The sequence below is a fragment of the Triturus cristatus genome, chromosome 10, assembly GCF_964204655.1.
Source record: "Triturus cristatus chromosome 10, aTriCri1.1, whole genome shotgun sequence".
In the NCBI taxonomy this organism is placed as follows: Eukaryota; Metazoa; Chordata; class Amphibia; order Caudata; family Salamandridae; genus Triturus; species Triturus cristatus.
The window spans coordinates 1,200,290,407-1,200,318,010 of record NC_140593.1 but is presented as its reverse complement, the minus strand read 5'-3'; the positions used below and the strand labels follow the sequence as shown (position 1 = coordinate 1,200,318,010).

At 43.0% G+C, this 27,604-nt stretch overlaps 1 protein-coding gene across 1 annotated transcript; it reads right to left on the bottom strand.

Annotated features, from left to right (window-relative positions):
- Positions 1 to 1,251: 1,251 nt before the first annotated feature.
- Positions 1,252 to 26,768, bottom strand: LOC146797045 (myosin-4-like). The gene is made up of 40 exons (XM_085629651.1): positions 26,633 to 26,768; positions 22,609 to 22,827; positions 22,382 to 22,525; positions 19,719 to 19,875; positions 19,594 to 19,621; positions 19,370 to 19,490; positions 19,172 to 19,264; positions 19,017 to 19,080; positions 18,767 to 18,865; positions 16,834 to 16,937; positions 16,590 to 16,728; positions 15,201 to 15,319; positions 14,936 to 15,085; positions 14,669 to 14,839; positions 14,276 to 14,582; positions 14,095 to 14,177; positions 13,855 to 13,942; positions 13,646 to 13,763; positions 13,286 to 13,409; positions 12,415 to 12,551; positions 12,071 to 12,326; positions 11,750 to 11,992; positions 11,469 to 11,645; positions 10,734 to 10,879; positions 10,051 to 10,141; positions 9,563 to 9,952; positions 9,350 to 9,476; positions 7,806 to 7,924; positions 6,423 to 6,619; positions 6,150 to 6,333; positions 5,899 to 6,064; positions 5,645 to 5,769; positions 5,239 to 5,547; positions 4,942 to 5,145; positions 4,724 to 4,849; positions 4,382 to 4,552; positions 4,189 to 4,293; positions 3,909 to 4,004; positions 1,846 to 1,980; positions 1,252 to 1,377 (listed from the first exon to the last, which is right to left on the bottom strand). The coding sequence occupies exons 2-40, from the start codon at positions 22,810 to 22,812 to the stop codon at positions 1,357 to 1,359; spliced, it is 5,838 nt and encodes a 1,945-aa protein (XP_085485777.1). The 5' UTR covers positions 22,813 to 22,827; positions 26,633 to 26,768; the 3' UTR covers positions 1,252 to 1,356.
- Positions 26,769 to 27,604: the final 836 nt, after the last annotated feature.

The following is a 27,604-nucleotide window of genomic DNA, read 5'->3' as shown; positions in this document are numbered from 1 at the left end:
GATGTTAGAGCATTAGACATGAATGCTTTGCAGTTCGCACCACCTTGGGTACACTTCCACATTACGAGGAAAACTAAGAATTCTTCCAAGCTTTGAGGTGTATCCTAAGCTTTGTGTGGCATGGTGCCTTCAGCAAAACATCCATTTGACTAAAGGGGAGTAGACAGCTGCTCCCCAGTTATTGATAGCCTTATGAAAAACCTTTTCCCAGTGTCTTTTACTACTTTGAGTAGATGAGTCAAGGACATTATGGCCAAGGCTGGTGTCGATATGGGTTCTTTTGGTGCCCATTCAGTTAGAGGGGCCATGGCTTTGGAGGCTCTCTGTGCAGGGGCTCGATTGGATGACCTCTTAAAGGCCGCAGATTGGTCCATGTTGTCCAGGTTTAAAACTTCCTACTGTTAACCAGTTGGCCATGCTGTTATGTTTGTTATTAATGCACTTTGAACATGCATAATATGAAGCCTCTTTTGTGTGTGATAAATTTGCCGTTTCTCATATCCAGTAGGGAAGGGGAGTCCTAATTGCATTAAGGCAATGAAGGGGAGTATTATCCCACCTCCGTTGCTTTTCTTCACATAGAATGTCTGATTAATAGTCACGCTATTTTTGGATGTTTTCTGTAGTCCCTGGAACGCTTAATCTACCATCAATCGGAAGGCCTGGTCCTGGGGGGTACTGCCCAGAAAGACTAAATGGACTCTACTTCCTGAACGCTGGATGGAATACCCAAAAGCCAGGGGGACCTGATGTGGTTGATGCTGGGTTTCATAATGCTGTTTTTCCTTTTCCGTTTTACTGTGAAAACTTTCCTTTGGGGTCGCTTCGAAAAAAGAGTAATCTATGATCTGTAGAGTCCTATTTATGCCCTGTGGGGCTGATTGTATTTTTTGTCATTTCCTGTGTTCTGTTAGGGAGGGTAATAGTAGCACACTCAGCAGGCTCATGCATACATCACAAGGGATTGCAGGTATTCTTGTGGACAGGGCATGAGGATATGTTACTAAGACATTTAAGGGTTGGTTGACGCGTGGGAGCTTTGTCCCTACTCAGTCCATTTTTATGTGACTTATTTTCTGCTCGATTTTTTGAGTTTTCTCTTCCAGGGAGCATAACTGATTCGGATAACAACAAACTGATTTGTAGGTAGCATTTCAGTTGGGACCGCCTTGCCATGACTTGCCTCCCAAAAAGTACTTGATGTGCAGATTACATACAGAGAAAAGCGAAAAACAGTCAATGAGACAATAATGTAGTAAAAATAGGTTTATGGTTACAGAGGTAAACAAAAATTACAGGGAAGTTTTTCATTCACATTTTGCAAATTTCGGAGTCCTCCCTGGAGCGTACTCTTGTTCATTCCTCACTTTCGTTTTTCTAGAGAAAGAAAGAGGTTGTTTTAATTCAGAGAGAAGCGATAACATTTCAATCCCCAACACCCCAGCGAACAGACAACTGGCTATGCGACCTCACAGTGCCTAGGTCGCCACCCACAGTGCGTTTGCAGACAGAAACTAGTCGGTGTGCAAAGTGCACATCCCTAGATTGTGAGGAGGATTCGTAGATTTGCCCCCCCCCCCCCCCATTTCTGGGATCATCTCCAGGCTTTTTACACAAGTGGCCCTACTTATTAAACAGGAACCATTGCTGGGGTGGCCGCCCCTTTGCCTGGTGAAGCTTGTGTGCGCCAATCATTGTCACTCAGTTATTTGGTGCCGCTCGTTTTATTGTGAAAATCCTGCTCTGGATTCAATGTTAATGAGGAGCAGAGACACATATGTGGGCATGCTGATTCTATTCGATCACAGATGGAAACCACGAGCATTCCTGGCGGATCCAGCTCACCTTGCCCCCAACGTCACGGCTCTTGGTCCTGAGTTTATTCACTTGGGATTCCGCAATGTCGGCCCTTTCTTCGGCTTCCTCCAGCTCGTGCTGCACCTTTCTGAACCGAGTCAGATGCGCGTTTACTTGCTCTTCCTAAAGTTAGTAGAAAAATGTATGAGGATATTTCGAATGAACGGAAATAGCTACATTTTATATTTTTCATTTTTTATAAATATAGAACTTTGAAATGTGAACTGGATATTATTCTGTCTTTTACTATTGTTTCAGTGGGTCGCATTAAAACAATCTGAGACCTCTCCGCCCACTGCCTAATAAAGGGATTCGGAAAGCACGCCGAAAACCCGCCACACTATTTTTGACTTATTTTATTCAAGTTTGTCATTCAATGCGGCGCTCGCAATGCCAAAGAGAGTCACACTTTCACTGTCCACTTGCGCCTTAAATATATCACTTTGGTCCACAATCTTTGGACACCATCCAAGGCGAAGTACAAAGGTCAGACACTGGCCTGTGGTCACTTGGTAGTCAACATCTGCACCATTACTATCATCTGTGCTCTTCCTCCCCGGTTTGACAAATGCCGACAAGCTCTGGGATCTAGCTTCCCTTTCCCCACTGGATTTACCTCCTTGCGCTACAGGTCTCCTTAGTCTTCGCCGTGGTGTGGTTCTGATCGCTCACGAGGGGCTATCATTGGATATCTTGGAGAATGGAAAACCCTCCAAACGTAAAAGCAAATTGGTTGAACAGTTCTTCCATTTAACGTTTGGGGACTGACGTCTGCATAGGCCAGGGATGGGACTGATAGTGGATCTAAAGTACTACAGACCATGTGTTTAGCAAAATGACTGCAATAGCTGTGGGCAAACACATAAGCAAGTTCTCAAGTAGGTGGTTGGAGGCAGAGAGGGCTTCAAATGCAAACATTCCTCACAGGAGAGATCATTACAATTTAAATGTGGTTTTGTTTAATGCATGTGTGGTTAGCAATTAGCGCCAGGATCTTCTCTTCGAAGCAGATTGATGCCATACACAAGACCGATTGATCAATTACTAATGCCAATAATTTACAACCGAGAGTCACCAACTCTTCAGTCGATTGTTGAATGACGAATACCAGAAACTGTTGTTTTAACTATAACTCAAAATGTGGACGGCGGTGAGTCTTACTCTCCATGCTGTAGCACCCTCTCTGTATCTCACTTTTGAGCAAATACACAGACAACACTATGATCCTGTTTATTATGTAAAGCACCCCCACCGACAGTTTTTGGTTTCATTAAGTAAAGAGAGGATTAACTCTGTCTAGGTCTTATTCTAGTGCACAATTTTTAGAAAATAACTTCCCCAACCTACACAACCGAAAATGCAGGACCACTTACTTGCGAATGCCCTATTTTCTATTTCAATACATCTGTGTAGAAATGTGCTCAGTCATTTTTTGGCTAGGGTGCCTTTTGCACAGGATGTCCTTGATTCTCTATCCATGATGACATTAAGCAGAAATTTCTCTATTGAAAGAGTCTCAGAGGCAGACCTCATGAGTTTTCCCCTGCAGGTACTACATTTTAGGACAGCTGCCAGCTTTGTCAAACATGAGATTCTAATCCCCTGTGTTTCAGACATTAAAGGACCGGTGTTCTATTTGGCTGATCTAAGAGGTTGAAGCTAGACTATTTCCTGTCAGATTCCAGAGTCCTTTAAGAATCACATCTGAGCCCTTTGATTTTTTTGTTGTATGCCGCCCTTCCTGAAGACATCAAATGCTTGCCTGTCCATTAAAGAATACTAGATGGCCTTGAGCTTTGTCGTACGGCAGGCTCCACAACATAAATACTGTAACTCAGCTCTGAAACCACTTGGATGTGTTTTGTTTTAAGTCGCTTGGGGTTTTTCTAATTGAATGTCTTAAAATTAAAAGAAAGGGTGCTGTAGTTTGGACAGTGTCTCACAACAAGATGTCTCTGTCTCATTCCGTTCATTCAAACCAGGGCGAAAATTCTACAGATTTTTCTCAAAATAAAGATGCATGTTGAGGGAAAGTATGATGTGCTACTCACAGACTCTTCTGCCTGCCTCTTGTAGGCTTTAACCTTCAACTGCAGTTTGTCAGCCAGATCCTGAAGTCTCAGAACATTTTTCTTATCTTCTTCAGACTAAAAGTAAAAACACAGAAATATGAGAAAATGCATTTAAGATGCTATTGACATATTTACAAGCAAGTGTATACAAAGATGAAAAGTGTAGAAATATTTAATTTAGTCCACTTATTGTTTCCCTCTGTATGCTCCTCTTAATTGCTCAATAATCCATGCATACTATGTGAAATTAAACACATACCTGGTATGATAGTTCCTTAACTCTCCTCTCGTACTTGCGGACACCCTTAATGGCTTCTACCCCGCGTTTCTGTTCAGCTTCCAGCTCGTTCTCCAGTTCATGGACCTGAAAGTGGAATTGATATGATTATTTTATTCCATCACTGACCCCTACCTCCAGACCCTAACAATTTGAGCACTGCTTTGTAACTCACTCTGCTCTCCAGTTTCTGGAGCTGCTTCTTCCCACCCTTCATCGCGAGCTGCTCGGCCTCGTCCAGGCGATGCTGCAGGTCCTTCACGGTCTGCTCCAGGTTCTTCTTCATTCTCTCAAGATGGGCGCTTGTGTCTTGTTCCTTCTTCAGCTCCTCAGCCATTAAAGCAGCCTTCGGGAAAGCATGCATTGTAAAGAATTGTTATCTTGAACGTCATACGCTTACATTAAGTGTTAAAATGGAATATAAGTTTATACTTAAATTTATGGATGTCTCTTATACATTTAATTAGTGAAAATGCACTAAATATTTAGACTTTTGCAATTTTAACTAGAGCCTTACATCGGTAATGGCCTTCTTGGCTTTTTCCTCAGCATTTCTGGCTTCCTGGATGGCTTCCTCTACTTCATTCTGAATTTGGGTGTTATCACTCTCAAGCTTCTTCTTGGTGTTGATTAGGCTTGTGTTCTTAAGTAGAGATAGAAACAGATTATCGAATGTAACAGGTGTATTATCTTGTATTCGTATATAATGAATGATTTCCCAACAGATAGTAGTACCTGAGAATGCAGAAGCTGCAAACGTTCGCTGGCATCAAGGAGTTCCTGTTCAGCAACTTTGCGAGATCTTTCTGTCTGTTCCAGTGCAGCCCTCATCTCTTCGATTTCCGCCTGCTGCAGGTTGTTTCTGCGTTCAGTGACAGCCACCTGTTCTTTCAAGTCGTCCTGTCCTCTAGTAGCATCATCAAGATGAAGCTGGGCATCCTATTGGGCACATAGCATTTTTTGTGATACAATGTATATGTTTTGTATAAAGAGACATAGAAGTGCAGTTTGAGCTTTGGTTAAATATAATACCTTCAGTTGAGCTTGTACATTCCTCAGTTGCTTCTGCGCTTCTGCAGCCTGGCGGTTGGCATGGCTGAGCTGAATCTCTATTTCATTCAGATCTCCTTCCATTTTCTTCTTCAGCCTCAGTGCATCATTCCTGCTTCTGATCTCAGAGTCCAATGTACCCTGCAGAGAATCTACAGATCTCTGGTTGTTCCTCTTCAGCTGTTCAATCTCCTCATCTTTCTCTGCAATCTTCCTGTCCACCTCACCCTTGACCTGGTTGAGCTCAAGCTGGATGCGCAGGATCTTGGCTTCTTCATGTTCCAGAGATCCCTATTATAGCAGGAGGGTAACATCATAAACATTGTAATAAAACTAACCAAACGCAGTACCTCAGTGTAACATATTTAACATTGGCTTTTTTACATACTTCAGCTTCCTCCAAGGCAGCATGGAATTCACTCTTTTCTTGCTCAACCTGTTTCTTTGCTTTTTCCAACTCATGGATGGCCTTTCCGGTTTCCCCAATCTGTTCAGTAAGATCTGAGATCTCCTCTGTTAGAGATATATAAATGATGGCATCAAGTTTCTAAAATCTGACACCAGATTGTGGCAATCATTCTATGTATCTATTATGCTACATTAATGGGGATACTCTTTCACATTTCTTGAACAGATACTTACGTTGCAGGTTCTTGTTTTCACGTTTTAAGGTTTCAAGATGATCCAGAGATTCTTCATAAGCGTTCTTCATCTTGAAGATTTCAGTGCTCATGGAGCGGGCATCCTTTTGAGATGCTTCTAATTCTGCCTGAGCTTCCTCAAACTTCTGTTTCCAGTCTGCCAGGACCTGTCAAACATAGTTTACATTTTCAACACAAAACATAATTCCAGGAAACACTGGTAGTTTGGTAAGAAGATTTGTGTCAATTTACCTTATCAAAGTTCCTCTGTTTCTTGTCAAGGGATGCAGCAGCACCATTGGCTCTCTCCACATCAACCATGAGATCCTCCACTTCAGACTGCAGTCTCTGCTTGGTCTTTTCCAGAGATGCACACTTGGAATTCACAGCTTCAACCTGTTCTTCGGCATCCTGCAGTCTCTGAGCCAGCTTCTTCCTTTAATTGGGTAAGAAAGCAGAAGTATTATGAATGAGAAAAATCCATCAATTTCACAACCCAAGTATCTCTTGTCTAACGCAACATACTTGGCCTCTTCCAGTTCTTCTGTGCGCTGAATGGCATCTGTTTCGTATTTGGTCCTCCATTGGGCAACTTCCCCGTTGGCTTTGGACAGAGCCCGCTGGAGCTCAGCCTTGGCTTCCTGCTCCTCCTCATATTGTTCACGGAGCAGATCACAGTCGTGTCGAGCGGATTGCAAGGCGTGTGCCAGGGCATTCTTGGCCTGTAAACAGATTACTTTTGTCAGTGCCTCATCATTATTTATTTTCTGTTTTATTAATAACGTCACTGAATAGGTACTCTGTGGTCAAACTGTGACTCAGTTAGTTTGTTACAATCCTTTAATGTTCATTTAGGTCAAGAGCCCCAGGTGTGTTGTTGAATAAACATGAGTGAAAAAGGTCTATGTTTAATATCCTGTCTAACCAATAAGGCAGTTGCTACCGAGAAAAGAAAGCGTAAGGCCTGTACTGGGAGTGTATTCAGTTTATTTTTTAGAAAATGCTATATAGAGGATCAAATAGAGAGGTTTTACAAATTTAAAAAATGAGGAAATCAATGAGTGGTGTAATAGGTACAAGAGTTGGCAAGGCGGGCATTTTAGAATCATTATCGTTCTGTATCTCTTTCACCAGTATAGATTCACAGCAATTGGACATTTAATTGTACCCTTTCAGTGAAGTAATAATCCAGAGGAAGTGACAAAATGACAAGGACTTTAAGAAAGCTTCAGACAAGCATTAAAGATGTGATAATTAAGATTCAATTAATCCACAAAGTCTTGCATTTGCAGCTCCGAATTTGTGAGGGAAAGCATAGGGTGAAAGAGAGGTGTTAACTGTGACCAAGTAGAAAATAATTCTTTTGATCACTGATTTGTTGAAGAGTGTGACAAATTCACGTATATGTGTGTGTAGGGATGGACAGAGCTAGGATGAAGAGCAGATTGTGCATCTATTATACGCACATCTAAGATAATACCCCCTTGGAGAGTAATGTCATAGTTTGAACCACATCTCCATATCTACCTAGATCTATCAAACTCTGTTGTAATGTATTCTACTGATCTATGTTGATCAATAAATTGCTTGGTCTGGCGGGTTTGACTTTGCTCAAGCTCCTGTATGATCGTCTTTCTTTGCAATATTGTTCAGTTACAAGTTAGTATTTTCGTGAAACTGATCAATGTTCTGTGGTATAACTTATTTGCATAACAGCTCATCTTGAAACAGGTCAATCAGCTTTGGGTTACATAATATGTACTTTGCTTCCAGTCTTTAACTGTTGATAATCCCAGAATGTGGGATGCTACAGACACCTTTGGTATTCTGATACCACTCTCAGCCTTAGAACATGATGATTCACCCAGCAAAGTGCAGGTAAAATGTCTATGCAAAAACGCAAGATACCTTGGTTTCTTCTTCCAGCTGTCTCTTCAGTTCCTCAGTCTGTTGAGTGAAGGCTTGTTTGCCTCTTGTCAGTTGGGAAATCAAAGACTCTTTTTCTTCCAGCTGACGAGAGAGTTCACCTGATGGGAAACAAAGCATCATGTTCTGTAACTGTCCTTATTGTTCATGAACGTAGAATGATCGTGAGCCAAGGCTGTGAAATTATGAAGAATGTGAAGTGCATTTTGACACAGAAGGTGAAAATGCCATTGAAAGCGATGCATTTATTTGTTTCCTTTTTAAAAACAAATTGTGTTAGTACTAGGTTAGCCTTGGTTTAATAGTTATTTGCTGTTTATTGTCTGAACAAGACAACACACAATTATGTGAGTTTGATTGAGTTTTTCTGGGAAACGCAGCTAGAAGGCTGGCTGAATGGGTCTGGCCATCCTTATCTGCAGTGAAGTTCTGTATTTCGTTGTTAAACATCTAATTGTGCTGTGGCTTTGAGTGAAATGTGTATGATATTAAGGTGAACTTTCTGAATATTTTTAAAATTATGTCATAGATGTGCTCACCACCATTTCATTGAATGTTCTCAGCATGACAAGAGCACGTTTATTATCTATAATTCTTCATTAAGGGCCAGATGGACTAACATTAGTAATAGCGATGCCAAATAGCAATTTTTTTGCGAATCACTAATACTAAAGTACTAAAGTTATACCTGGCCCTTATTTCCTCAGTATTGATTCAGAGTGGGTTGCAAATAGACCTGCCTCATGAATATTAATGAGGTAGATCGCAACTTGTGACCCGCTATGGTTCGCCGCCATCACAGGGATGGTGGCCTGCCTGAGTCAGCAGACCACCATGTATGTGATTGCTTTTAAATAAAGCAATCTTTTTTTTATGAAGCCCATTTTCATTAAAGGAAAACAGGATGTGTTTAAAAAAAAATGAAACGATTCATTTTTATTTTTTAAACATTCTCAACGGGGAAGTACTCCCATGGGGACCCATTCCCATTTGCGAATCGGTTACCACCAACCAGTTAGATTCCCTGTTTGAAAGGGATGCCCCTTCCAGACAGCAATTCTGTTTTTGGTTGCAAACCCAAACTGCGATTAGCTAGTTTCACAGTTTGGTGTTTGTACATTTGAAGAACCAATTTTTCGGTCGCACACAGCCCTATTCTGCAAATCAGGCCATTAGCGGCCAAACAAATGCTTTGTACATGTGGCACTTCACCCCTTAATTACCATTTAGGAGTCAATAAAACCATGTTGACCATTTTAAATGAGTCAAACATGCACTGTGAGTAATTTATGATTATATCATGGGTATTCTCCATCTATTTCGGGTCACTTTTTTTCTGATTAATTAACAGAACTGAATGGATAATAAAATTGGATCAATACTTGTATGAAAGTCTAGGTGTTCATGAAAGTAACATTGTATTATGCAGAATTCTTATTCACATACTGTGTTTCTGTCTTTTTTTACTGTAAATGTTTCCAGAAATTGCAGCTTCCTCTTTCAAACTTTTCAAATTAAATTCATACCATTTTCTGTCTGGAAGCGTGCCTTCTGGGTAGTGAGATCATTAATTATGCGCTGATGTTCATCATCTTTTGTTTTAACTTCGCTGAGTTGATCTTCCAATAGGCGGCTCAACTTTTCAAGGTTAGCCTGTGGACAAAAGATGCCATTAGTGGTAGAGTAGGTAATCAACTTGTTTCACAACATGTTGCTTCTTACTGACTAAAATAGGTTACCTTGGACTTGGAAACATTCTCCATGTTGCTGGCGAGGTCATCGATTTCCATTTTGTATTCACTCTTTTCTTTCTCCAGCTTTTGCTTGACCCGCTGCAGATTGTCGATCTGTTCCCCAAGTTCTGCAACGCTGTCTGCGTGCTTCTTGCGAAGGGCAGCAGCAGTAGCTTCATGCTGTAGAGTGGACTCTTCCAGGTCTCGCCTCAGTTTCTGGAACTCTGCTTCACGCTTCTTGTTCATTTCAATCTGGGCTGAAGTGGCTCCACCAGCTTCTTCCAGTCTTTCACTGATTTCTTCAAGTTCCCTGGAGAGATCGGACCTCTGTTTCTCAACCTTTGCCCGAGCTGCACGCTCTGCTTCAATTTCCTCCTCTAGTTCTTCAATACGAGCCTACAAGTTCATATGGTTTCATTTGTTATTTGACATATTTAAACACAACTGGTCGCTGCAACAGCAAGTCAAATGCTACTTTCAACAAAAGTGTGTACCTGGAGTTCCTTGATTTTTTTCTGCAGCTGGGCACCCAAAGATTGTTCATCCTCAATCTTGCCCAGCAGTTGGCTCAAATCGAAGTCTTTCCTATTTTTTATAAAAATATGTTTAGTAGAATTTTTAGTGGGGTAATTCCTCTACCAGGTTAACATTCACAGCACATTTGTTTAGCCTTCAGAGGTGAATATGCTATTTTAACAAAACTAAGCACAGAAACAAATTAGCTGATACATTATCTAAACGGTAGTTTTTCTTGTTAACATTTTTACATACACTTAAATATTACTTCTAAAGTATGTTATGGTAACATGGTAAAGACACCATGCCTCTTTCTTTACACCATATTTCGTCAACTAGGTCTCATAAATTCCAACTTCTTTAGCTTTTCTTCGCTTTGCTGTTTTATAAACACGTCTATTAGGATTTCAAGTAGTGCAGTTCTCCTGCCATGTTAACACTCATAGCACATTTGATTAGCCTTCAGAGCTGAATATGATGTTTGAACAGAACAGAGAAGAGAAACGTGTGAGCTTATACATTATTTACAGCTGTTTCTTTCCCCATAGCATTTTCAAATGTACCTAAATATAACTCATAAAATATATTATAGCTACATGGAGCAGACACCATGCCTCCTTCGTTATACATATTTCGGCAAATTGGTCTCCTAAATACCTACTTCTTCAGTTTTTCATCGCTTTGTTGTTTATCATTCTCAAGATCCATCACAGTTTCCTGGGACAGCTTCAGATCACCTTCAAGCTTCCTCTTGGCCCTCTCAAGGTCCATGCGAAGTTTCTTCTCTTGTTCCAAAGATCCTTCAAGCTGAGGATTTTGAAACAAAGGATATATCATACAATTTTGACTCACACTGACTAGTAAAATGTTCCCCAGATTGCAAAATCCACAGCAATAATAATTTATTGAGTGAGGTTTTTTCACAGGAAACCTTATTCAAATGCATACTTTTAACATTGCATGTTTGCTGAGTGGATTCCACTTGAAATATGCATTTGTCACCGTTTTGCCTACTGCTTTGTGAAGCTGTACCGCTTTAACATAAATCAGTGTCTGTTTCATGTAGCTTAGTCACAGCACACTAAAACTTAAGCTTGATCAGATTCTAACAATTCAGTATTTTGGAGGATTCCAAGAATTCGGATTGACTATACTTCTAGTTGCAAAACTAAGTACGTATAGGTGTTTCATCATGAATAATTCAATTGTTTATGGAAAGCCAATTTTTAACATTCCAACGTTAAAAGGTAGTACCTACTCTATGGTTTTGTGAATGAGGTCCCTGTTGTACACTTTCTTTCTTAGTAATTTCACCAGAACCATTCAAATTGTTTGGCATTAAGGACGGGTTACAATTTCCTCACAGACAAGCTCAATAATGATTGTTAACACTTACATCATCCACTTGCTGTTCCAGCTTTGTTTTGGATTTGGTCAGTGAGCTGACTTTGTCTTCTTCTGCCTGCAGGTCATCCAGTGTCTGCTGATGGGCCTCCTGGAGAGCTTTCTTCTCCTTGGAAACCTTTGAGATGTTTTCATCAAGAGCTGCCATTTCCTCTGTGAGGTTTTTAACCTGGAAACATATAGATAAATAGTTGTTATCTAGAGGGACCTAAAATATTCTTCTGCATTTATGCACCTGTAACATATGTATTTCATTGAATAGTTAAAAGTTACCTTATTCTCTGTGGCATGCTTTTCCTTCTCTACTTTGGCGAGAGTCAGCTCAAGGTCATCGATGTCTTTCTTCAGCTCAGAGCATTCATCCTCCAGTTTCCTCTTCTTGGCCGTCAGCTCAGCATTACTTTCCTCCTCATCTTCAAGTCTTTCTGTCAGCTCTTTCACTTTAGCTTCCAGTTGGATTTTATTTTTAATCAGACCTTCACATCTTTCCTCTGCATCTGCCATGTTTTCGCTTTCCTGAATATTTATGGAAAAGTTTTAGTTTCATATATTGCGTTGAAATGTAAGAATTTGTAAGTATTGGATTTTACATACCGACTGAACTTGTAATGCCAGATCGTTCTTCTCCTGCAGAAGGACAACCATTTTCTCCTCCAGTTCTTTCTTTCTTGCTTCAGATTTTACCAGAGCTTCTTTAGTCTTTTCAAACTCTTCTTTCATGTTGGCCATCTCCTTTTCAGTCTCAGCACTCTGCAGAAGTGGCTTAATCTTAAAGTAAAGCTTCATCCATGGCCAAGTTTTGACATTCATGAATGATCTGACGTTGTATTGGATGATAATGATGGCTTCTCTGTTATAGGCAAATAAATTATATTGTAAGGCACAGTGTATCTCACAAACCTGTCTTTTATTTATTCACAAATACTATTTATTAATACCTTCTTTCCATCATTTTCTTGAATTCAACTCTCATGAGGTACCCTCTGCAGGCCGCCTGTGTTCGGGTGATGAGGTCGGCCAGCTTTTCATCTCTCATTTCCTCCAGGGTACCCAAGAGGCCGGCTTTGAAGAACACCTTAAAGTAACAAGAGTATTATTGATAACTGACTTATTCCTCTCAATAAAAGACACACTATCTATGTTTTAATAATGTTTTACCCAATGGGCGAAAATGTTGTGACTTCCTTTCCCGCTGACTTGTTTAATGGAGATATCTAATCACTCATTGTACCATTTGGAAAGAACCCATAAAGTTACAAAAATTACATGATTACAACAGGAGTAATGACAACCCTGGGGGGTGGTATTTTTCATAAATCCCTGACAGAAGACACATTCCATAAAATAAGAATTTCTTTCCTGTGCAGATTCAAATTCAGGTCTTTCCCTGGCCTGCATCTTGGTTGCCAGAAGAAATAGTCTCTCCTTAGGAAAGGAGACTCTCAATGCACACAACTCAAAAGCAGACCTTCAAAATGCTGTTCTAAGTCTGTGTTGTTTGCCCGATCCACCACTAGCTTCATAATACCAAGTTAGTTTGTCTATTGAAGCTGGAACATTTTGCATGTTGCCCTGCCCAAATACAAAACGTTCCAGCCAATCTGATGGAGACAATTTTCATATCTGATAAATTTTCAGATGAATAAGACTACTCTTCTCCCCTGAGCATTGTAATGGCTGATGTCTGCTGCTTTGTGCTAGTCACACCTTCTCTCTGACAGCAGCCACCACCTACACAATAAATATTAGCCCTTAAAGTATTTTGGAGTACGTTTTGCATTTTTATTTAATAACTACATCATTTTGTACCTTAGTGTGTCCAAATCTGTACTGTGTATGGTCAACATCGATGGAACCCAACAGTTTCTCACATCCCTTCTTGCTGTCAATAAACGCACCATCGGGAATAGCACTTGCATTGAGGACTTTGTACCTTAAAAAGAAAACAGTGAAGCTCAAGTATTTTGTAGAGCATGCAATAGTTCAAAGTAGCATTGAGAAAATGGATACCATTATTGTCATGAGTAATCATTGGTCAGAATGAGATACAAAATTCCTCTAGATAGCCTTGAAAGTTTACATTCCTTGAACTTTCCTATTAGGTAAAGCCACAGTTTGTGTACTTATATTTCATGGATGTGTTAACACTTATTGTAACATTCTAATTACCTCTGTTTGAAATCACCATAGAGGATTCTACTTGGGAATCCCTTTCGGCAAATCCTAATGCCTTCCAAGACACCGTTACATCTCAGCTGGTGGATCAGGAGATGGTTGTCCATAACACCTAGAGGGAAAGACTAAATACATTAGTTGATCATGTTCTCACTAGAGCAACAGATAATCCTGAGTTCAATATTAATGTTGAAGCTTTGTACCTGGAGTTTTTGTCTCATTTGGAATGAGACAACGCACAAAGTGTGGGTGAGTGCTTCTTAGGTTGGTCATCAGCTTGCCTAAGTTCTCCTATAGAAGTAAAAATATAAATATTTTTTAAATAATATTTTACATAGGATTGAATACCTGAATATATAGCAAATAACAATAGTGATGATATGGGTTAATATAACGTAAACGCAATAAGTTTATATTTAAGTAGATTGATTATGTTCACTTACTCTGAACAAAGCAGACACTGTCTGGAAAGACCCTCCCTTCTTCTTCTTTCCACCCTTGCCACTAGCAGCAGCAGCTGCAGCTTCTAGGATTTGAAAGTAACAAAAGGAATCCATGAATCAGAAACACTTTAAGTTTTGTGGCATTGTTCACTATTTGCATGCATTGAAGCAGGATATTTACCAGCTTCTGCTGCAGTAGCACTGTAAAGCATGGACAGCACTTTAAGGGAGGACTTCTGGTAAAGCTGGATAACAGATTCATTCAATGGATCCTTGTTCTTCTCCAGCCAGCCAGTGATGTTGTAATCCACTGTACCAGCGTAATGCACCAGGGAGAAGTGAGCTTCAGCCTTTCCTTTGCCTGGCTTGGGTTTCTCAAAGTTCTTGCACTTGCCCATATGCTGGTCGTACAGCTTGTTCTTGAAGGAGGTGTCTGTAGACTTGGGGAACATGCACTCCTCTTCAAGGATGGAGAAGATTCCCATGGGCTGAAAGAAACATAACCATGTGAGACGTGGGTATATGTGTATATGTTATTTTAATACAAACATATGCAGTTTGAACAGTCACCCACCTTCTCAATAAGCTCAATGCAGGCAGCCAAATCCATGCCGAAGTCAATGAACTCCCAGTCAATGCCTTCCTTCTTGTATTCCTCTTGTTCCAAGACAAACATATGGTGGTTGAAGAACTGTTGCAATTTCTCATTGGTGAAGTTGATACACAGCTGTTCCAAGGTGTTGAACTAAAAGATAACACATTTGGTTCTTGATTAGATACTTCTAATGAACTCAGCATCGAGAGGCTTCTCTATATCTGCACTAATAGATCTTAAACTTACATCAAAAATCTCAAACCCTGCAATATCCAGGACACCGATGAAGTACTGCCTGGCTTGCTTGGTGTCCAGCTGCTGGTTGATACGGATCACCATCCACAAGAAGAGCTTCTCATAGACAGACTTGCAGAGTGCACCGATGGAGTTGTACACCTGGTGGATACATAATTACACTTGTAAGCTGAATGCAGCGTGTTTATTTCATAATCTTTTTTAATCAACTGTAGTTTTCTTGAGAAAAGTATAACTAGTGACAATGTAGAGTTACCTGGTTAACAGTCTGGCCCTTGGTGACAAATTCATTGCCGACCTTGACTCTTGGGTAGCACAGCGCTTTCAGCAAGTCAGCTGAGTTCAGACCCATCAGGTATGCAATCTTGTCAGCAACTATGAGTAGAAAACACGTTTATTATTGTGCCAACTATACATTTATACTCTGAATATTAGTGAAGGTGTAGTAGACTCAGCATGTTTTATGTTTTCATAGACATAAAACCTAAAAGATGATCTATCTTTATTGCGTATATGTGCATGCATTACTTCTATAGCGCGAACCTAGCCAAAAGGCAGCAGAGTGTAGTAGCTTTATCCTCATGTATCCACAGAGACGATAATAGATGGACTAGCAATACGGTGCAGTTCTCTTCTTATTGCCCGTTCATAGTTTGTGTGGGCTATATTGGAATAGTTGATTTCAGTGTTACACACATGCAGCAGTTTGGTCAGTATCAACAAAGCCTCTTTCATTCTGTCCTAGGTTTCTGTTGTTCAGTTGCTATGTAAAAGCTGCAGCAGGTTTTCAACATGTACTCAACATCGTGTAGTCTCATGTCCACATATTTCTCCTATCGCTCGCAGAATTATACCCTGAATCCCACCAGGGTGGTGTGTATTTGCTAGTCTTCCCATAAAATGTGTTGATCACTCACTGAATTAGGACAAACAGCTGATTAACACTAACACAGAAGTATCAAACATTTGGTATGTAAAGCTTGAAAACCATGAGTTTGAAGGGGAAATCTTTGGAAGAAAAACCAGCATGTTGGGAAAACTTTGAAAATGTTTAAACATTTACAGTATGTTTAATTGAGTCGGAAAAAGGATACATTTTGCGCTAGTGCGTATTTCAGGGATAGGATTAGGATTAGGATTAGTGTAAGGTTACCTTTAGAATTGAGGCAAATATTAACTTTAGGATAACAAAGGGTAGGAACATGGTAAGCGGTCATAAGGTTTAGGGATTTGTATTAGGGCATGAGAAAAGGTGAAGTTTAGGGTTAGAGTTTGGGGTATGTTAGACTTATGAGTAGAGAATAGTGATGGTGTAAAGGGTGAGTAGCATTAGGGTTGGAACTGCGCTGCATTGAATAAATGATTGTTAGTTTCAGTGTTAGGTGATGGTGGCGGGGGCCTTGGGACTTTACGGGATCAGTACGTATCTTGAACAACCAAACTGTCAATCAAATTGCGACACTTTCAAACTTTTGGCCTTCAGCCTAATTGATAATGTCATAGACTACGGTTTATTGCTCATGGCTCTCATCTTTGTACAGTCACGGCAATCCATCTCTGTGTACAAATGCTGTCCCTTTGAAATCATATCTTTTGAATGTTGTAGTGAGTTCTTTCAGGGAATGAGGTGCACAGCAGTCCTTACCTTCTGTGCCATCGGGCTCGGCCTGCTCCTCACGCTGTTTCTGCTTGAACTTCATGTTTCCGTGGTGCATGACTGCTCCTGTCAGCTTGTAGATGGCCATCTTCTCATCTTGGTTGAACCCCAGGATATCAATGGCACTCTGTCAAGAAAGGGGAAACGCATTTAGGTTTAAGCCAAAATGAAAAGTGTTTGAAACTAAAGTGTACTCTGCATTGTTCAGGGTGGTTGTTGAAGGATGACTCACATCAGTAGCCAGCAGCTCCTCTACGTCATCAATGCTCTTCACCACAATCTCGCCCTGGCTGATGGAGGGGAAGTCGTAGGGGTTGGTGGTAATCAGGAGCATTTCTTCGAAACAAAACAGTTCCAGGTTAGAGGGGTCTCAGAATGCGAGTGTAGGAATATGCTGAGACTGGCAGGCAAAGTACTTTCTGTTCATAAAAGGATAAACGGCGTTCACGTCCATAATACTTTGTTTTGGGGTGTTTTAGATTGATCTATTCCATTTCAACATCAAATGGCTAAAAGTCTTTGCACTGGGCTCTGGACATGAGAGACAGAGCTCAGGCGTTTGTTCTGTAATTGGAACTATTGATGCAACCCCCCAACTGATCCTTTCATGTCCTGGAATAAAACGGGCTCCTAGACAGCCTTACTGTCGTGGGAATGGCATGCTCCTTAAGCTCACATGCTGCAGTCCTATTAATGTGTGGAAGCCAAGGCAGGTCTCTCAATTTAAGCAGTACCCTAAGAGGACGGGAGCTTTTCTACAAACAGGAGGCAAACTTTAGTCAGCAAAATGAGTCCCACTCAGACGTCTGCAGTGAATTCTGAGATTACATTTATTTTAAGAGTTCTCGGTTTTATTGATAGGTTTGGCAACAGTTTGGAGCACAACACAATGTTTCTCCAGTCTGCACCATGATGTCAACAAACAACAAGGCGCTATAAAAAAAAAGCTTGAGTTGCTACATTTCAGGTTAATGTATTTGAAACTAAGGGCCTCATTTATCAAAAATTGGCGATGCGCAGCGCCGCAAGTCTTTTTGCAGTGCGGCCCTATGCCAATTTGAAAGGGCAGGAATGCACCGTATTGACGAGATATGGTGCAATCCTGTCCTTTCTGCGCCGGCGCACAATTTTGTGCCTAGCACCAAAGCAGGCACCTGTGCACCATGGTGTAAGGGTGTGCGTTGTTGACGGGATTGTTTTTGTGCAAGAAGTGGCACCTTCCTGCACAAAAACATTCCACAGAGGCATTTTCCTTATTCTATGCGTACTGTATTTTAGACATGGAAAGAGGAAAAAACCTTGTTAATCTTGCTCTGGGGAGGCATAAGGTTTTTGCCACTGCTGCAGGTTTATGTGATTTTGTAACTCTGGGGCAGCGTCAAAGTCCATGGGTGTTGCGTCGGAACACCAACGGGAACACCCATGGAACGCCTCAGTGACGCAGAGCAATGCCATGCAGTGCTTTGCGCTGTCTTCCCTTACTCCATATCTATGAGGCCACGCATAACCACGAAGGGTGGCTTTGCTGAGTCTTATAGATACGATTGAGAAGCCTGTGCCACCGGAACATCAAAAGAAGTGACGCTGCACAGCGCAGGCCTCTTGCAGATAAGCTCCTAATATATTGAGATTCTTTCTCAGGCTGGAGCACTCCACTGGTGACTATTATTCCTCGTTGCCGAGCCCTACGAAGCCTGTTTATTCACTCAATCCTCTTTTATGAATTCCCCACTTACAGAATCCAAGTAACAACCATATGATGTCTTAACAGGGACTAGCATAGATTATGTGACATTCCAAAAGTATGACAATATCACTGAGCTATAGAGTGCACCAACCTGTACGAAGCCCGCCATTATGGCTCTCTGGGGACTTTTGTAAATATCACTCACTGAATGCCAGTTCCAATAATTATTGCTGTTTTACCTCACTTCCCTCTGCATCTCATGTGCTTTAATCCTTACTCCATACTGTGATGCCTGCACATCGACAACCAACATGCAAATCCTGATCATGCATAAGGACACTTGAAGTTCCTATGACCCTACTCACGGCACTCCTACGACTCCTAGCATAAAGTTCCATTCTCATCTCACGTCTAGGTCTGGTTTTAAACCATTGCTCCTCTGCTGAGCAGAGAACTGCAAATAACTAATCAAACCTACCCACAAGCTCTGGCTTCTTGTTGGTCATGATCTGGTAGAAGATGTGGTAACTCCTCTCAGCTGAGAGCTGGAATGTGACTCTGGACTTTTCTAGCAGGTCTGTAAAAGAGACAAAACGAAAATTAGCGAAAATGTACAATGCATTGATGTCATTTGATTATTTAGGGCATCTACATCTAAGAAAGAGTAAATGTGAGGCGGTCTCTCCAAAGCACACCAATATACTCAAAGGGTTTAAAGCAGGCCTTACATGTCTCAATATCTGCAGACGCCAGTTTTCCTGTGGTTCCGAAATGGATTCTGATAAATTTACCCTAAACAATAAATAGACAGTTTAGTGACTTCAGGCTTTCCCAAGGAAGCAATGGACAAGTGAACTGGGAAAAAGAAACAAGCTGTGCTTACAAAGCGAGATGAGTTGTCATTCCTCACGGTCTTGGCATTGCCGAAGGCTTCCAGCAGCGGGTTGGCCTGGATGATTTGATCTTCCAGAGTTCCCTGTAAAAATCAAGGTTTCAATTGGAATAAGCTCCTCTGACAGATAATATATGTCACTAACTGCACCTTGTACATGGATTGCAAAAAACAATTACATCTACAAACCTGCATCTTGTTGGCCATGGCAGGGGAGTCTTTTTTCTTGTCACCACCAGCAACAGCAATTGTTGCAAAGTACTGGATGACACGCTTGGTGTTCACAGTCTTTCCTGCACCAGATTCTCCACTAGAGAGAAAATCAGAATGATTATTGGAAGCGTACATCGATCACGAGGAACGTGTTATTTACTTCATGCATAAGGATATTCTAGGGATGAGATTTTACTTACGTAATCAGGACAGACTGGTTTTCACGATCTGTTGGTGGAATATTTCAAGGAAATAGATAAGTAAACGTCATTGTACAGCAAAAGAAGAAAGAGCCATGAACATGAATAACAGAATCAAACTTTACCTGTCAACATGAACTGATAGGCGTTATCAGAGATGGAGAAGATGTGGGGTGGGGCTTCCTGGCGCTTCTTGCCTCTGTAGGCTGCGACCACCTCAGCGTTGTACACTGGCAACCACTTGTAGGGGTTTACTGTGGCACAGAAGAGACCGGAGTAGGTCTGAAAGGAAAGGGCATGATTAGCCTTGTGTTTTTAACGACATAAGTTGTGCTGTTTAAGTAAAAATTAGAAGCATTTTTCACATTTCTAGAATGTGTTGCTCTCTATTAATTTTTCTGGTGCTTTGTATCCCTGTTTTGTGCTGTTCTAAGGGAAGCGCATCATGCTGTGGCTATTAATAGTGGGCTGTGGAATTAGTCCCCGTTGTATGCGCAGCTTAAAAACGGTAGTATGCCTTGGAAAGGATTTTACTAGTGACCGTACTGGGGGCCTGATTGACAAAGGTAAACTTACACCTTTGTGTGAGTTTAGCTTGTAGTGGAATTCACAACAACGTATTTTAATACTAAGTTTATGAGTGCGGAGACACCGCTGTCGGGGGTGGAGAACTCGGATCATAAAAAGATAAAATGTGCCATCTTTTTATGTGCAGAGCTTTCTGCCGCGACTGCGGAGTGTCCGCACTCGTGAACTGAGTATTAAAATGCATTTTTGTCATTTCTAAAAACAAACGTAAACACTAGTGTAAGTTTACCTCTGTGAAACCTTTTGTTAAATCCAATAACAGGGACTGAGTCTAACTGGTCAATCTCCAATTTGGTCAGTGTCCAAAATGGTAAATTCGAAATTCACTAAAATGTGTCGATTTTTACCAATGGAAACAAGTGCCAGATTCCCCTTTAATTCCATGTGAAGCTTTTCAGATATCTCGGGGTCCTCTGGAGATATAGTAATTCATAGTAGCAGCGCGGTTATTGTGCTAAGCGACCCTGAACTGATGAATGTTCTGTGAGCCCCAGCACTGAAAAACGTTTTCCCCTTTGAGGAAAGTAAACTATCTTTTCTGCTCACATGAGCCATGAAACCTTGCAGCGGGTTAAGAGCTGCCGTTCTTAGCTGGTCAGACAAATACCTGTGTGGCATCCATCCCGCCTCAGAGTCGAGCATGTGCACAAAAGCTATGGGCCTCATTTATGGGACTTTAGCGTAGGGCAGCAGAGCAAGGCCCCTTGCTGCGCTGCCCTACGCCAAAGTGAAAGGGCAGAATGCACCGTGTTTAAGCAGTATAGTGCATTCCTGCCCGTCCTCCTTGCGCTGGCGCCATTTCGGCAGTCTAGCGCAAACGTAGGGACTCTTGCACCATGCTCCAAAGGTGCCGTTGCAGGCAGGATTGTTTTTGTGCAGGAAGGGGCACCTTCCCCACAGAAACATTCCATTGAGGCGTTTTACTCTTTTTATGTGCGCTGAAGACTGCAGCAGACGTGGAAACAGGATAAACAATGATAAATAAACATATTTCTCCTTACATACCTCGCCTCAGGAGGCGTACGGATTTGGTGCTTCTCCAGGTTTACATGGCTTTGTAAAATTTGGGAAACATCAAACTCCATGGGTGTTGTGTGGGAAAACCCACTGCAACGCCCATGGAACCCCTCCCGTGCGCAGAGTAAGGTGACGCAGCAATTTGCGCTGCGTGGCATTATGATTTATGAGGCCACTCAAAGCCAAGCAGCGAGGCTTTGCGTGGCTTCAAAAATCGGAATGAGAGACCGGCATCACTCATGCACCACTTTACATGGTGTAAAAGGGCCGCAGGCCTCTCAGACATTAGCCTCTTTTAGTTCATACGTGATTGCCATGGAGAAGCATTGGTAGATCCTGACAAAGGTAAGTATCTTTGAAAGGGCGAGGACATGTCTAATATTAAGTTCAACAAGATATGGGGGCTTATTTTCAGGATTTTTGGTTGCCTGGCGCTCCTGTGTCTGCTAAAATTGTTGGCACCAAGCCATATCCACAATTCTCTGGATTACCTGGTACACATCCCACCCATGTGCCTCCCGCTAGCCTCTTCTAATATTCTTTTGACTCTCCAATCTGTATCCTGCGCTGTGGTACTCTGAGTAATGTTTAAGTATGCTCTCATAATAAATCGCTTAGAGAACTCTAAGGTTAAAATATAAGATTAGGTGGACCTGCATAGCTAAAGTGCGCGGAGGAGAAAGTGTTGGCGATAGTATCATAATTATTAGTGTTGGCGTGTGTGTGTGCATGTGGTAGTCGTGTCAAAGAGTTTCCTGTATGAATGAATCTCTAAAAAACATTGGAAACCAAATGGATGTCTTTTGTGATATTAGCAGAGATTGTAGCTGCAAAGATGGACGTGTCTCAAAGAGCTGTGGTCTAGCTTGAATCTTGAGTGGAAGAAAGCCTCTGTGCTTGTTATCCACTGTGGCCACTAGTGGCATTAGCAGTACATGGCACAGTGCAGTTATTGATTGCACAATAGGAACCCACAGGCTTGTAAGAGACAATGTTTATCCGCCAGGGATGTGGGCCTCCCACGTGACTTTCAGAGTGCGAGGGAAGGGTACTGTTTCCCTCCTACAGGTGGCAAGACCAGCGGGTAACCTTCAGGCGTGTGTCAATTGCACACAGTCCTAGGGTGAATCCTGGGCTCTGACGCCCCGCAGTGTCACGGGGTTCTCATTTCTATGGTACTCACGTAGATCATCCAGGCTGCATACCGCTCGGCGAGGTTATACAGCACGGAGGCTTCATTCAGATGGGTCATTATGACCATGTCTTCAATCTTGTCGTACTTGGGAGGATTCTGGGGGTAGACTTGGGTGTCTTTGACAGTCACAGTCTGAAGCAAAAGAGAAGGAAGAGTTAATGCAAGAGACTGGCAGAATCTGTGTGGCTGAAATCTATTCCACTTATTTTTCTTACCCTTCCGTCGTCAGTCTTGACAGTGACTTTGCCACCCTCTCGTGCAGTGATGAAACCTTTGACGTAAAGCTCTTTTTCGTCATCTACGTAGCAGGTGTTCTTGGCATCGAATGGCTTGTTTTGGGCTTCAAGCCGTTCCTTTTCACTCTTCCGGAGGAATTGTGCGGCCTCCCCAAACACGGCCATTTCTGCATCCGAAGCCATGGCTGCAGATGGTTACTAAAAAGACAATGTTTGTAACATTAGGAATATGGCAGAGCGTAGTTAAATGTGCACAGTTATTTATTGATGTGAATTAAATCTATTTCAGCATGTGGCCCTCGCAAGAGTAAGGAACGGCTGCACTTCCGCAGCCTCCTTTCTTTGTCTTCCCAACAGAAACATCCTTGGGGCTCCTGCAGCAGGCGAACCCTTCTGGGGTACAGTAAACACATAGGAGGGGGCCGGGGCTCGAGTGTCATTCCGTGACGGCCCTGCATGGAGGAGAAATCTTCTTTAAATCTATGGGGTCCCGTGGCAGTACCCTGTCCATGTCCTGTGGCATCCACTGCTACAACATCCAAAGGGTAGAAGGAACTCCCACACTCTCATGCTCCATTCACCAGAGCCAAGACACCATCTGCAGGTTCCACATGGGCAGCCCCCAACATCTGTATGGAAGCTGCAGAAGCAGAGGGGTAACAGACCTGTAGCACGCCTTCCACTTAGCTAGGACCGGGATCTTTTCAACCCTCTATTCGCAAAGTGCAGCTGCACACTCTGGGCTCGGTGTACTAAAAGAGTTTCATGTGAACTCACAGATTACACAGCAAAATCTCCCGTCGCAGGGGTGCAGAATGAGACGCCGGATGAGTATTAATTGGGCAGGGCACTGTGAGTGGCCCTCTGTGACAGGAGGATGGTCGCCTCCAGAGAACAGTTAGCCTGTGATTTTGGGAATCGCAGTTTTGCGAGCGCAAAAATATTTTGGACGTAGGCTGTCCTTAACGAGTGCACAATTGTTCTGATACAGGTTGAAAATGTTCCCAGCTGGGCCTGCAGGAGTCCCGTCCACTGCCGGCTGGAAGGCAACAGCAGAATCCAGGTACCTGTTGTGTTAGGACAGCGACCTGTGTGTGGTTTCATACCTGCTCTAAGCCTGTAAACATGCTAAGGTTTTAAAACGTGTTTAGGAATGTACAGACTGCAGGTGCATTTTTAACCAAATCCTCTCCGTGGAACGCCCACCCCCCTCTGTAAAGGGGTCTTTAACTCCTACCCTGCCTTGACTCATAAAAGTGACCTCAACCTAACAATTGCGCCTTCTGCCGTCCAATCCAGAAGCAATCACTGGAGCGGAAGCCTCGGTTCTCCATCAAAAGGATTCTTTAACGGGGCAGTTTTGGCCAATGTGACTGGCTACTCTACTGGGCTTACTCATTTATAGTTTGCGTTGCATTTCCCCAGCCCCCTCTGCTCCCGACCACCCGCTCACAACAGGCCAGGATTGTGAATATGCCCACCCTCTATGTTACTACAGGCCCTGACGCCTTGTTCTTCTGTCTGTAGCCTCAGGGCCTGGTCCAGGTTTCCTCTGTCCCATAACTGATAAAGAACCCAGTGACCTGCAGACCTGGAGTTACTGCGCTGCAAACTGGTTTCCTGCTGTTACCCGGCCAGGACTACCCTGACTGACGAGGGCCGCGGAGTTCCGCTGGGCAGAGCCAGAGAGTTGAAGCCCGGGGCAATCTGAAGAGATGTAACACATCTTCATGGAGGGTTTATCAGGGACGGGGGACCTGGAGGGTCGGATAGACTTGACTGAAGCTGTTTTACTGGGAGAAACGGACGTTTTATCTCAGAGACGTTAGTCGCATCAAGCCTGCCCCAGAGACACCGCCATTTGAATCTGTACATGTGTGTGTATGAACGAGTCATTTTGACAGTGCGTCCCTGTGCGGTCTGATGCCTGTTGTGGCTGCGCTATTCATTGCGGACAGACAGACAGACAGACAGAAGCATCGGTGCTTCACCGGTGATGGCCAGCGCCGCAAGGCTGCCACGGTCCTCCGGGGAGCAGCGGCCTGCCGCCCTCAGATGTCTGCGGGGTTTCTTAGGGCCCCCTTATGCGTGGTGATTGGGACCGTAATCCTTCTAATCCGCTGAAGCGGGACCCCCTTGCATCGGAATGGACGTCTTCGAGGGGTCTCACTCAGTCTGGCTGGGTGATACTTACATCTTGAACTGACTGTCTGAAGCTTGAAGGCTTGCGCTTGGGAAGAAGGGAATTCATATCAAACCCTCCCTTCCCGTTGACATTTCACTTCCCCCTTCTTCGACCAGCCCCTCCCCAACTCCTATCCCTGAATCTATAGCCATCTGCTGTTCTTTTCCATTTAAATAAATTGTGCCATCAGCCCCATATCAGTTCAACGATGACATTAAATAAGGAAGCCTATCTACATGAGTTTTCTTCAAGTCGGATCATCGCAGCTGATCAGCTGAGTGTGCATTGCTGAGTAGATTTAATTATAGATCCCCATAGCTCCTTCTTTTCGACCGCTTCCTACTTGCAGCCAGAGCCAGGTCAGGTCAGGCGCCGTGGCCTCCTTTCCGTCCCTTCACGCACTCTCATCTCCCCCCTTCATAGGACAGCAGCGCCTCGAGTCAGCACTTCGAGGCGGCCTTCACCTGTTGGGCAGACTGTAGCCTATGGCGGGCAGGCTTTCTCAGGGCCGACCAGCTGGAGCTGGGCCGCCCCCTTCAGTTGGCCTGTGTCAGGAAGGAAGGTAGTTAATCACGTCTGGGCTCAGGATTGCTGCGGCCGAGGGGTCGCATGGAGCACTCTAAATGGAGCACAGTGCCTCTCTCTCCCGGACTCACGTTCCTCCAAGCCCCTGTCTTTCCAGCACTCCCACACTCTCTTTTTCAAACTGCTGAGACTGGCCCAGACAGCCCTCTCTAGAGCGCCTCGAAGGTCGGGATGTACCCGCTACTGGGCATTGTATTCATGGGTGTTATGCGAACGATACCTCCTTATCCAATCACAGACCAATGTACCAGTGCATTTCAAAGTAGTGGGTGCCCCCCCCCCCCCCCCGGCTTTCCCCCTTCGAGCTCTGGGGCTAGCTTGGGCTTACAGACGGCCGCCTAGCGTTGTACCCCACAGCAGTGATCCCAACCTGTGGTCCGGGGACCCCTGGGGTCCTCCAGCCTCCTCAGGGGGTCCGCAACTACTTAGAACATGAAGTAATATTACGATTAATAAAGTGAATATAAATAAAGAACCTAAATGTACATTTGAAACGTACTGTAACTGTGAAATAATTTGAAACTGGAGGTTAAGAATGACACAACTATAGTCAGATTGATTGGTGGGAGCGGTGCAGGTTCCAGTAATCATTAAGTGTGGGGGGGGGGGGGGGGGGTCCCCAGAAGTCAAAAGGTTGTCCTTACCCATGCATTTCGATTGTGGGGTTTCAGACATAGAAGTCAGTGTTGGGGTGTCAGGGGGCTGGGCTGAACATTATTACAACAGGCAGTGCTAGATTTCGGGCAGGTACTTTGGGCAGGCAAGACTGTGGCAGATGCGAGGGCCGGAAGAAGAGGCCTTGAGAAGGGCAGGGTCGGTAAGAGCAGTGGCCATTCAAGAAGTCCTTCTGCTGCATGGACACCTTCAGTGGAGGGTGCGAGGCACGCGCTCTGTGCATTGAAGGCCTTGGGGACCCTGGCTTGCTATCCCAGCCGGTGCCTTTGGGCAGCAGCCATCACCTCATGCACACGGTCCTATCGCTCAGGTTGGTGCTGCTGGCAGTGGTATTACTCCTCTGCCCAGTTCGTCTCACGTCACCAATACACCATTGCCAAGCATTGTAATGCTAATCATCCCATAGAACGCAAACGCAGATATCTTCCGGACAGAGTAAGAGAAACGATGCTTGTATTGCCAGCCAGTGCATTTTTTAATGTCCGTTATTATATTCAGTCTTTCCTCCTTGTTTTGAACCTTTTGTTTAAACAGCAAAAAGAAAGAGCCCGTCCTTACCTTTCGATGTTTCTGAAGAAAATACGGCAGACCCCTGGCCGCTGGAAAGAGAAGAAAACGATTTAGATGCTTTACCTTTGTAAGGTTGCTATCAAGAATTGACTTTCCATGCGGCTAATTCAAACATCCCCCCCCCGTGCTCTAACAGGAAGAGTCTCAAAATACAATCACCAGGGTTTCCCGCGTTTAGGCGGAGGGTGCATTTTTACACGTAAATACAATTAGGAATTTTCTGCCAAGAGCAAATCTTAACAGTCTTTTTAGTGTTATGTGTCCGCTGATGATAAAAACACACACAGGACATTTCTTCTATCAGTCATACATGCACATAATGTTCTTAGACACACAACAGAAAGTACCCAACAGATTGATTCTACGTACCACAAACTGACTGACATCCATGGAACAAAAAGTCCTGCTTATATACCGAACTCTTTGCATATTCAGCATTCTCGCCTCTCCTCTTATGGGTGGCGGAACAACTACAGAGCGCGTGTAGTTGAAACTCAATCCTACTATGTGTGTGTGCAGATAACACTAAAAATAACTGACATAGAAGAGCTTGGCTCGCTGCTCAAACAAGTTCACAAAGTTCTATGTACACCGTTTTAAGTGATAGAGCACACAGAACGTGAACATCGAACACAGTACTGATATACATGAAACAGTTACAAGTAATAGTTAAGTGGACAATTAAAATTCAGATAATCTGTTCACAATTTTGATAACTCGATAGGCCTGATTCACAGTCACCCAAATCCCATGACAAATAAAAAGTAACACAAACAGTGAAGGAGTGACTCAAAAAACTTCTGGCGGGTTCTCCATGAAGAACATAAAGCAAGTTCAGAGAAACTTGCCCTCTGTATATCTTTAATCATCGTTTTTCTAAGCTTGTTTTTGTTATTTCATATGTGGTTGAATTAAATGAATGAATGAGGATTTTATGACATGTGTATTTAGCACCAGCTG

Coding starts and splice junctions, on each gene's coding strand:
- LOC146797045 (XM_085629651.1), bottom strand. CDS start 22,812: ATGGCTTCGGATGCAGAAATGGCCGTGTTTGGGGAGGCCGCACAATTC. Junction 14,178..14,275: donor TGCTACTGCAGCAGAAGCTG/GTAAATATCCTG, acceptor TTCAAATCCTAG/AAGCTGCAGCTGCTGCTGCT. Junction 1,378..1,845: donor GCCGTGACGTTGGGGGCAAG/GTGAGCTGGATC, acceptor TTCTTTCTCTAG/AAAAACGAAAGTGAGGAATG.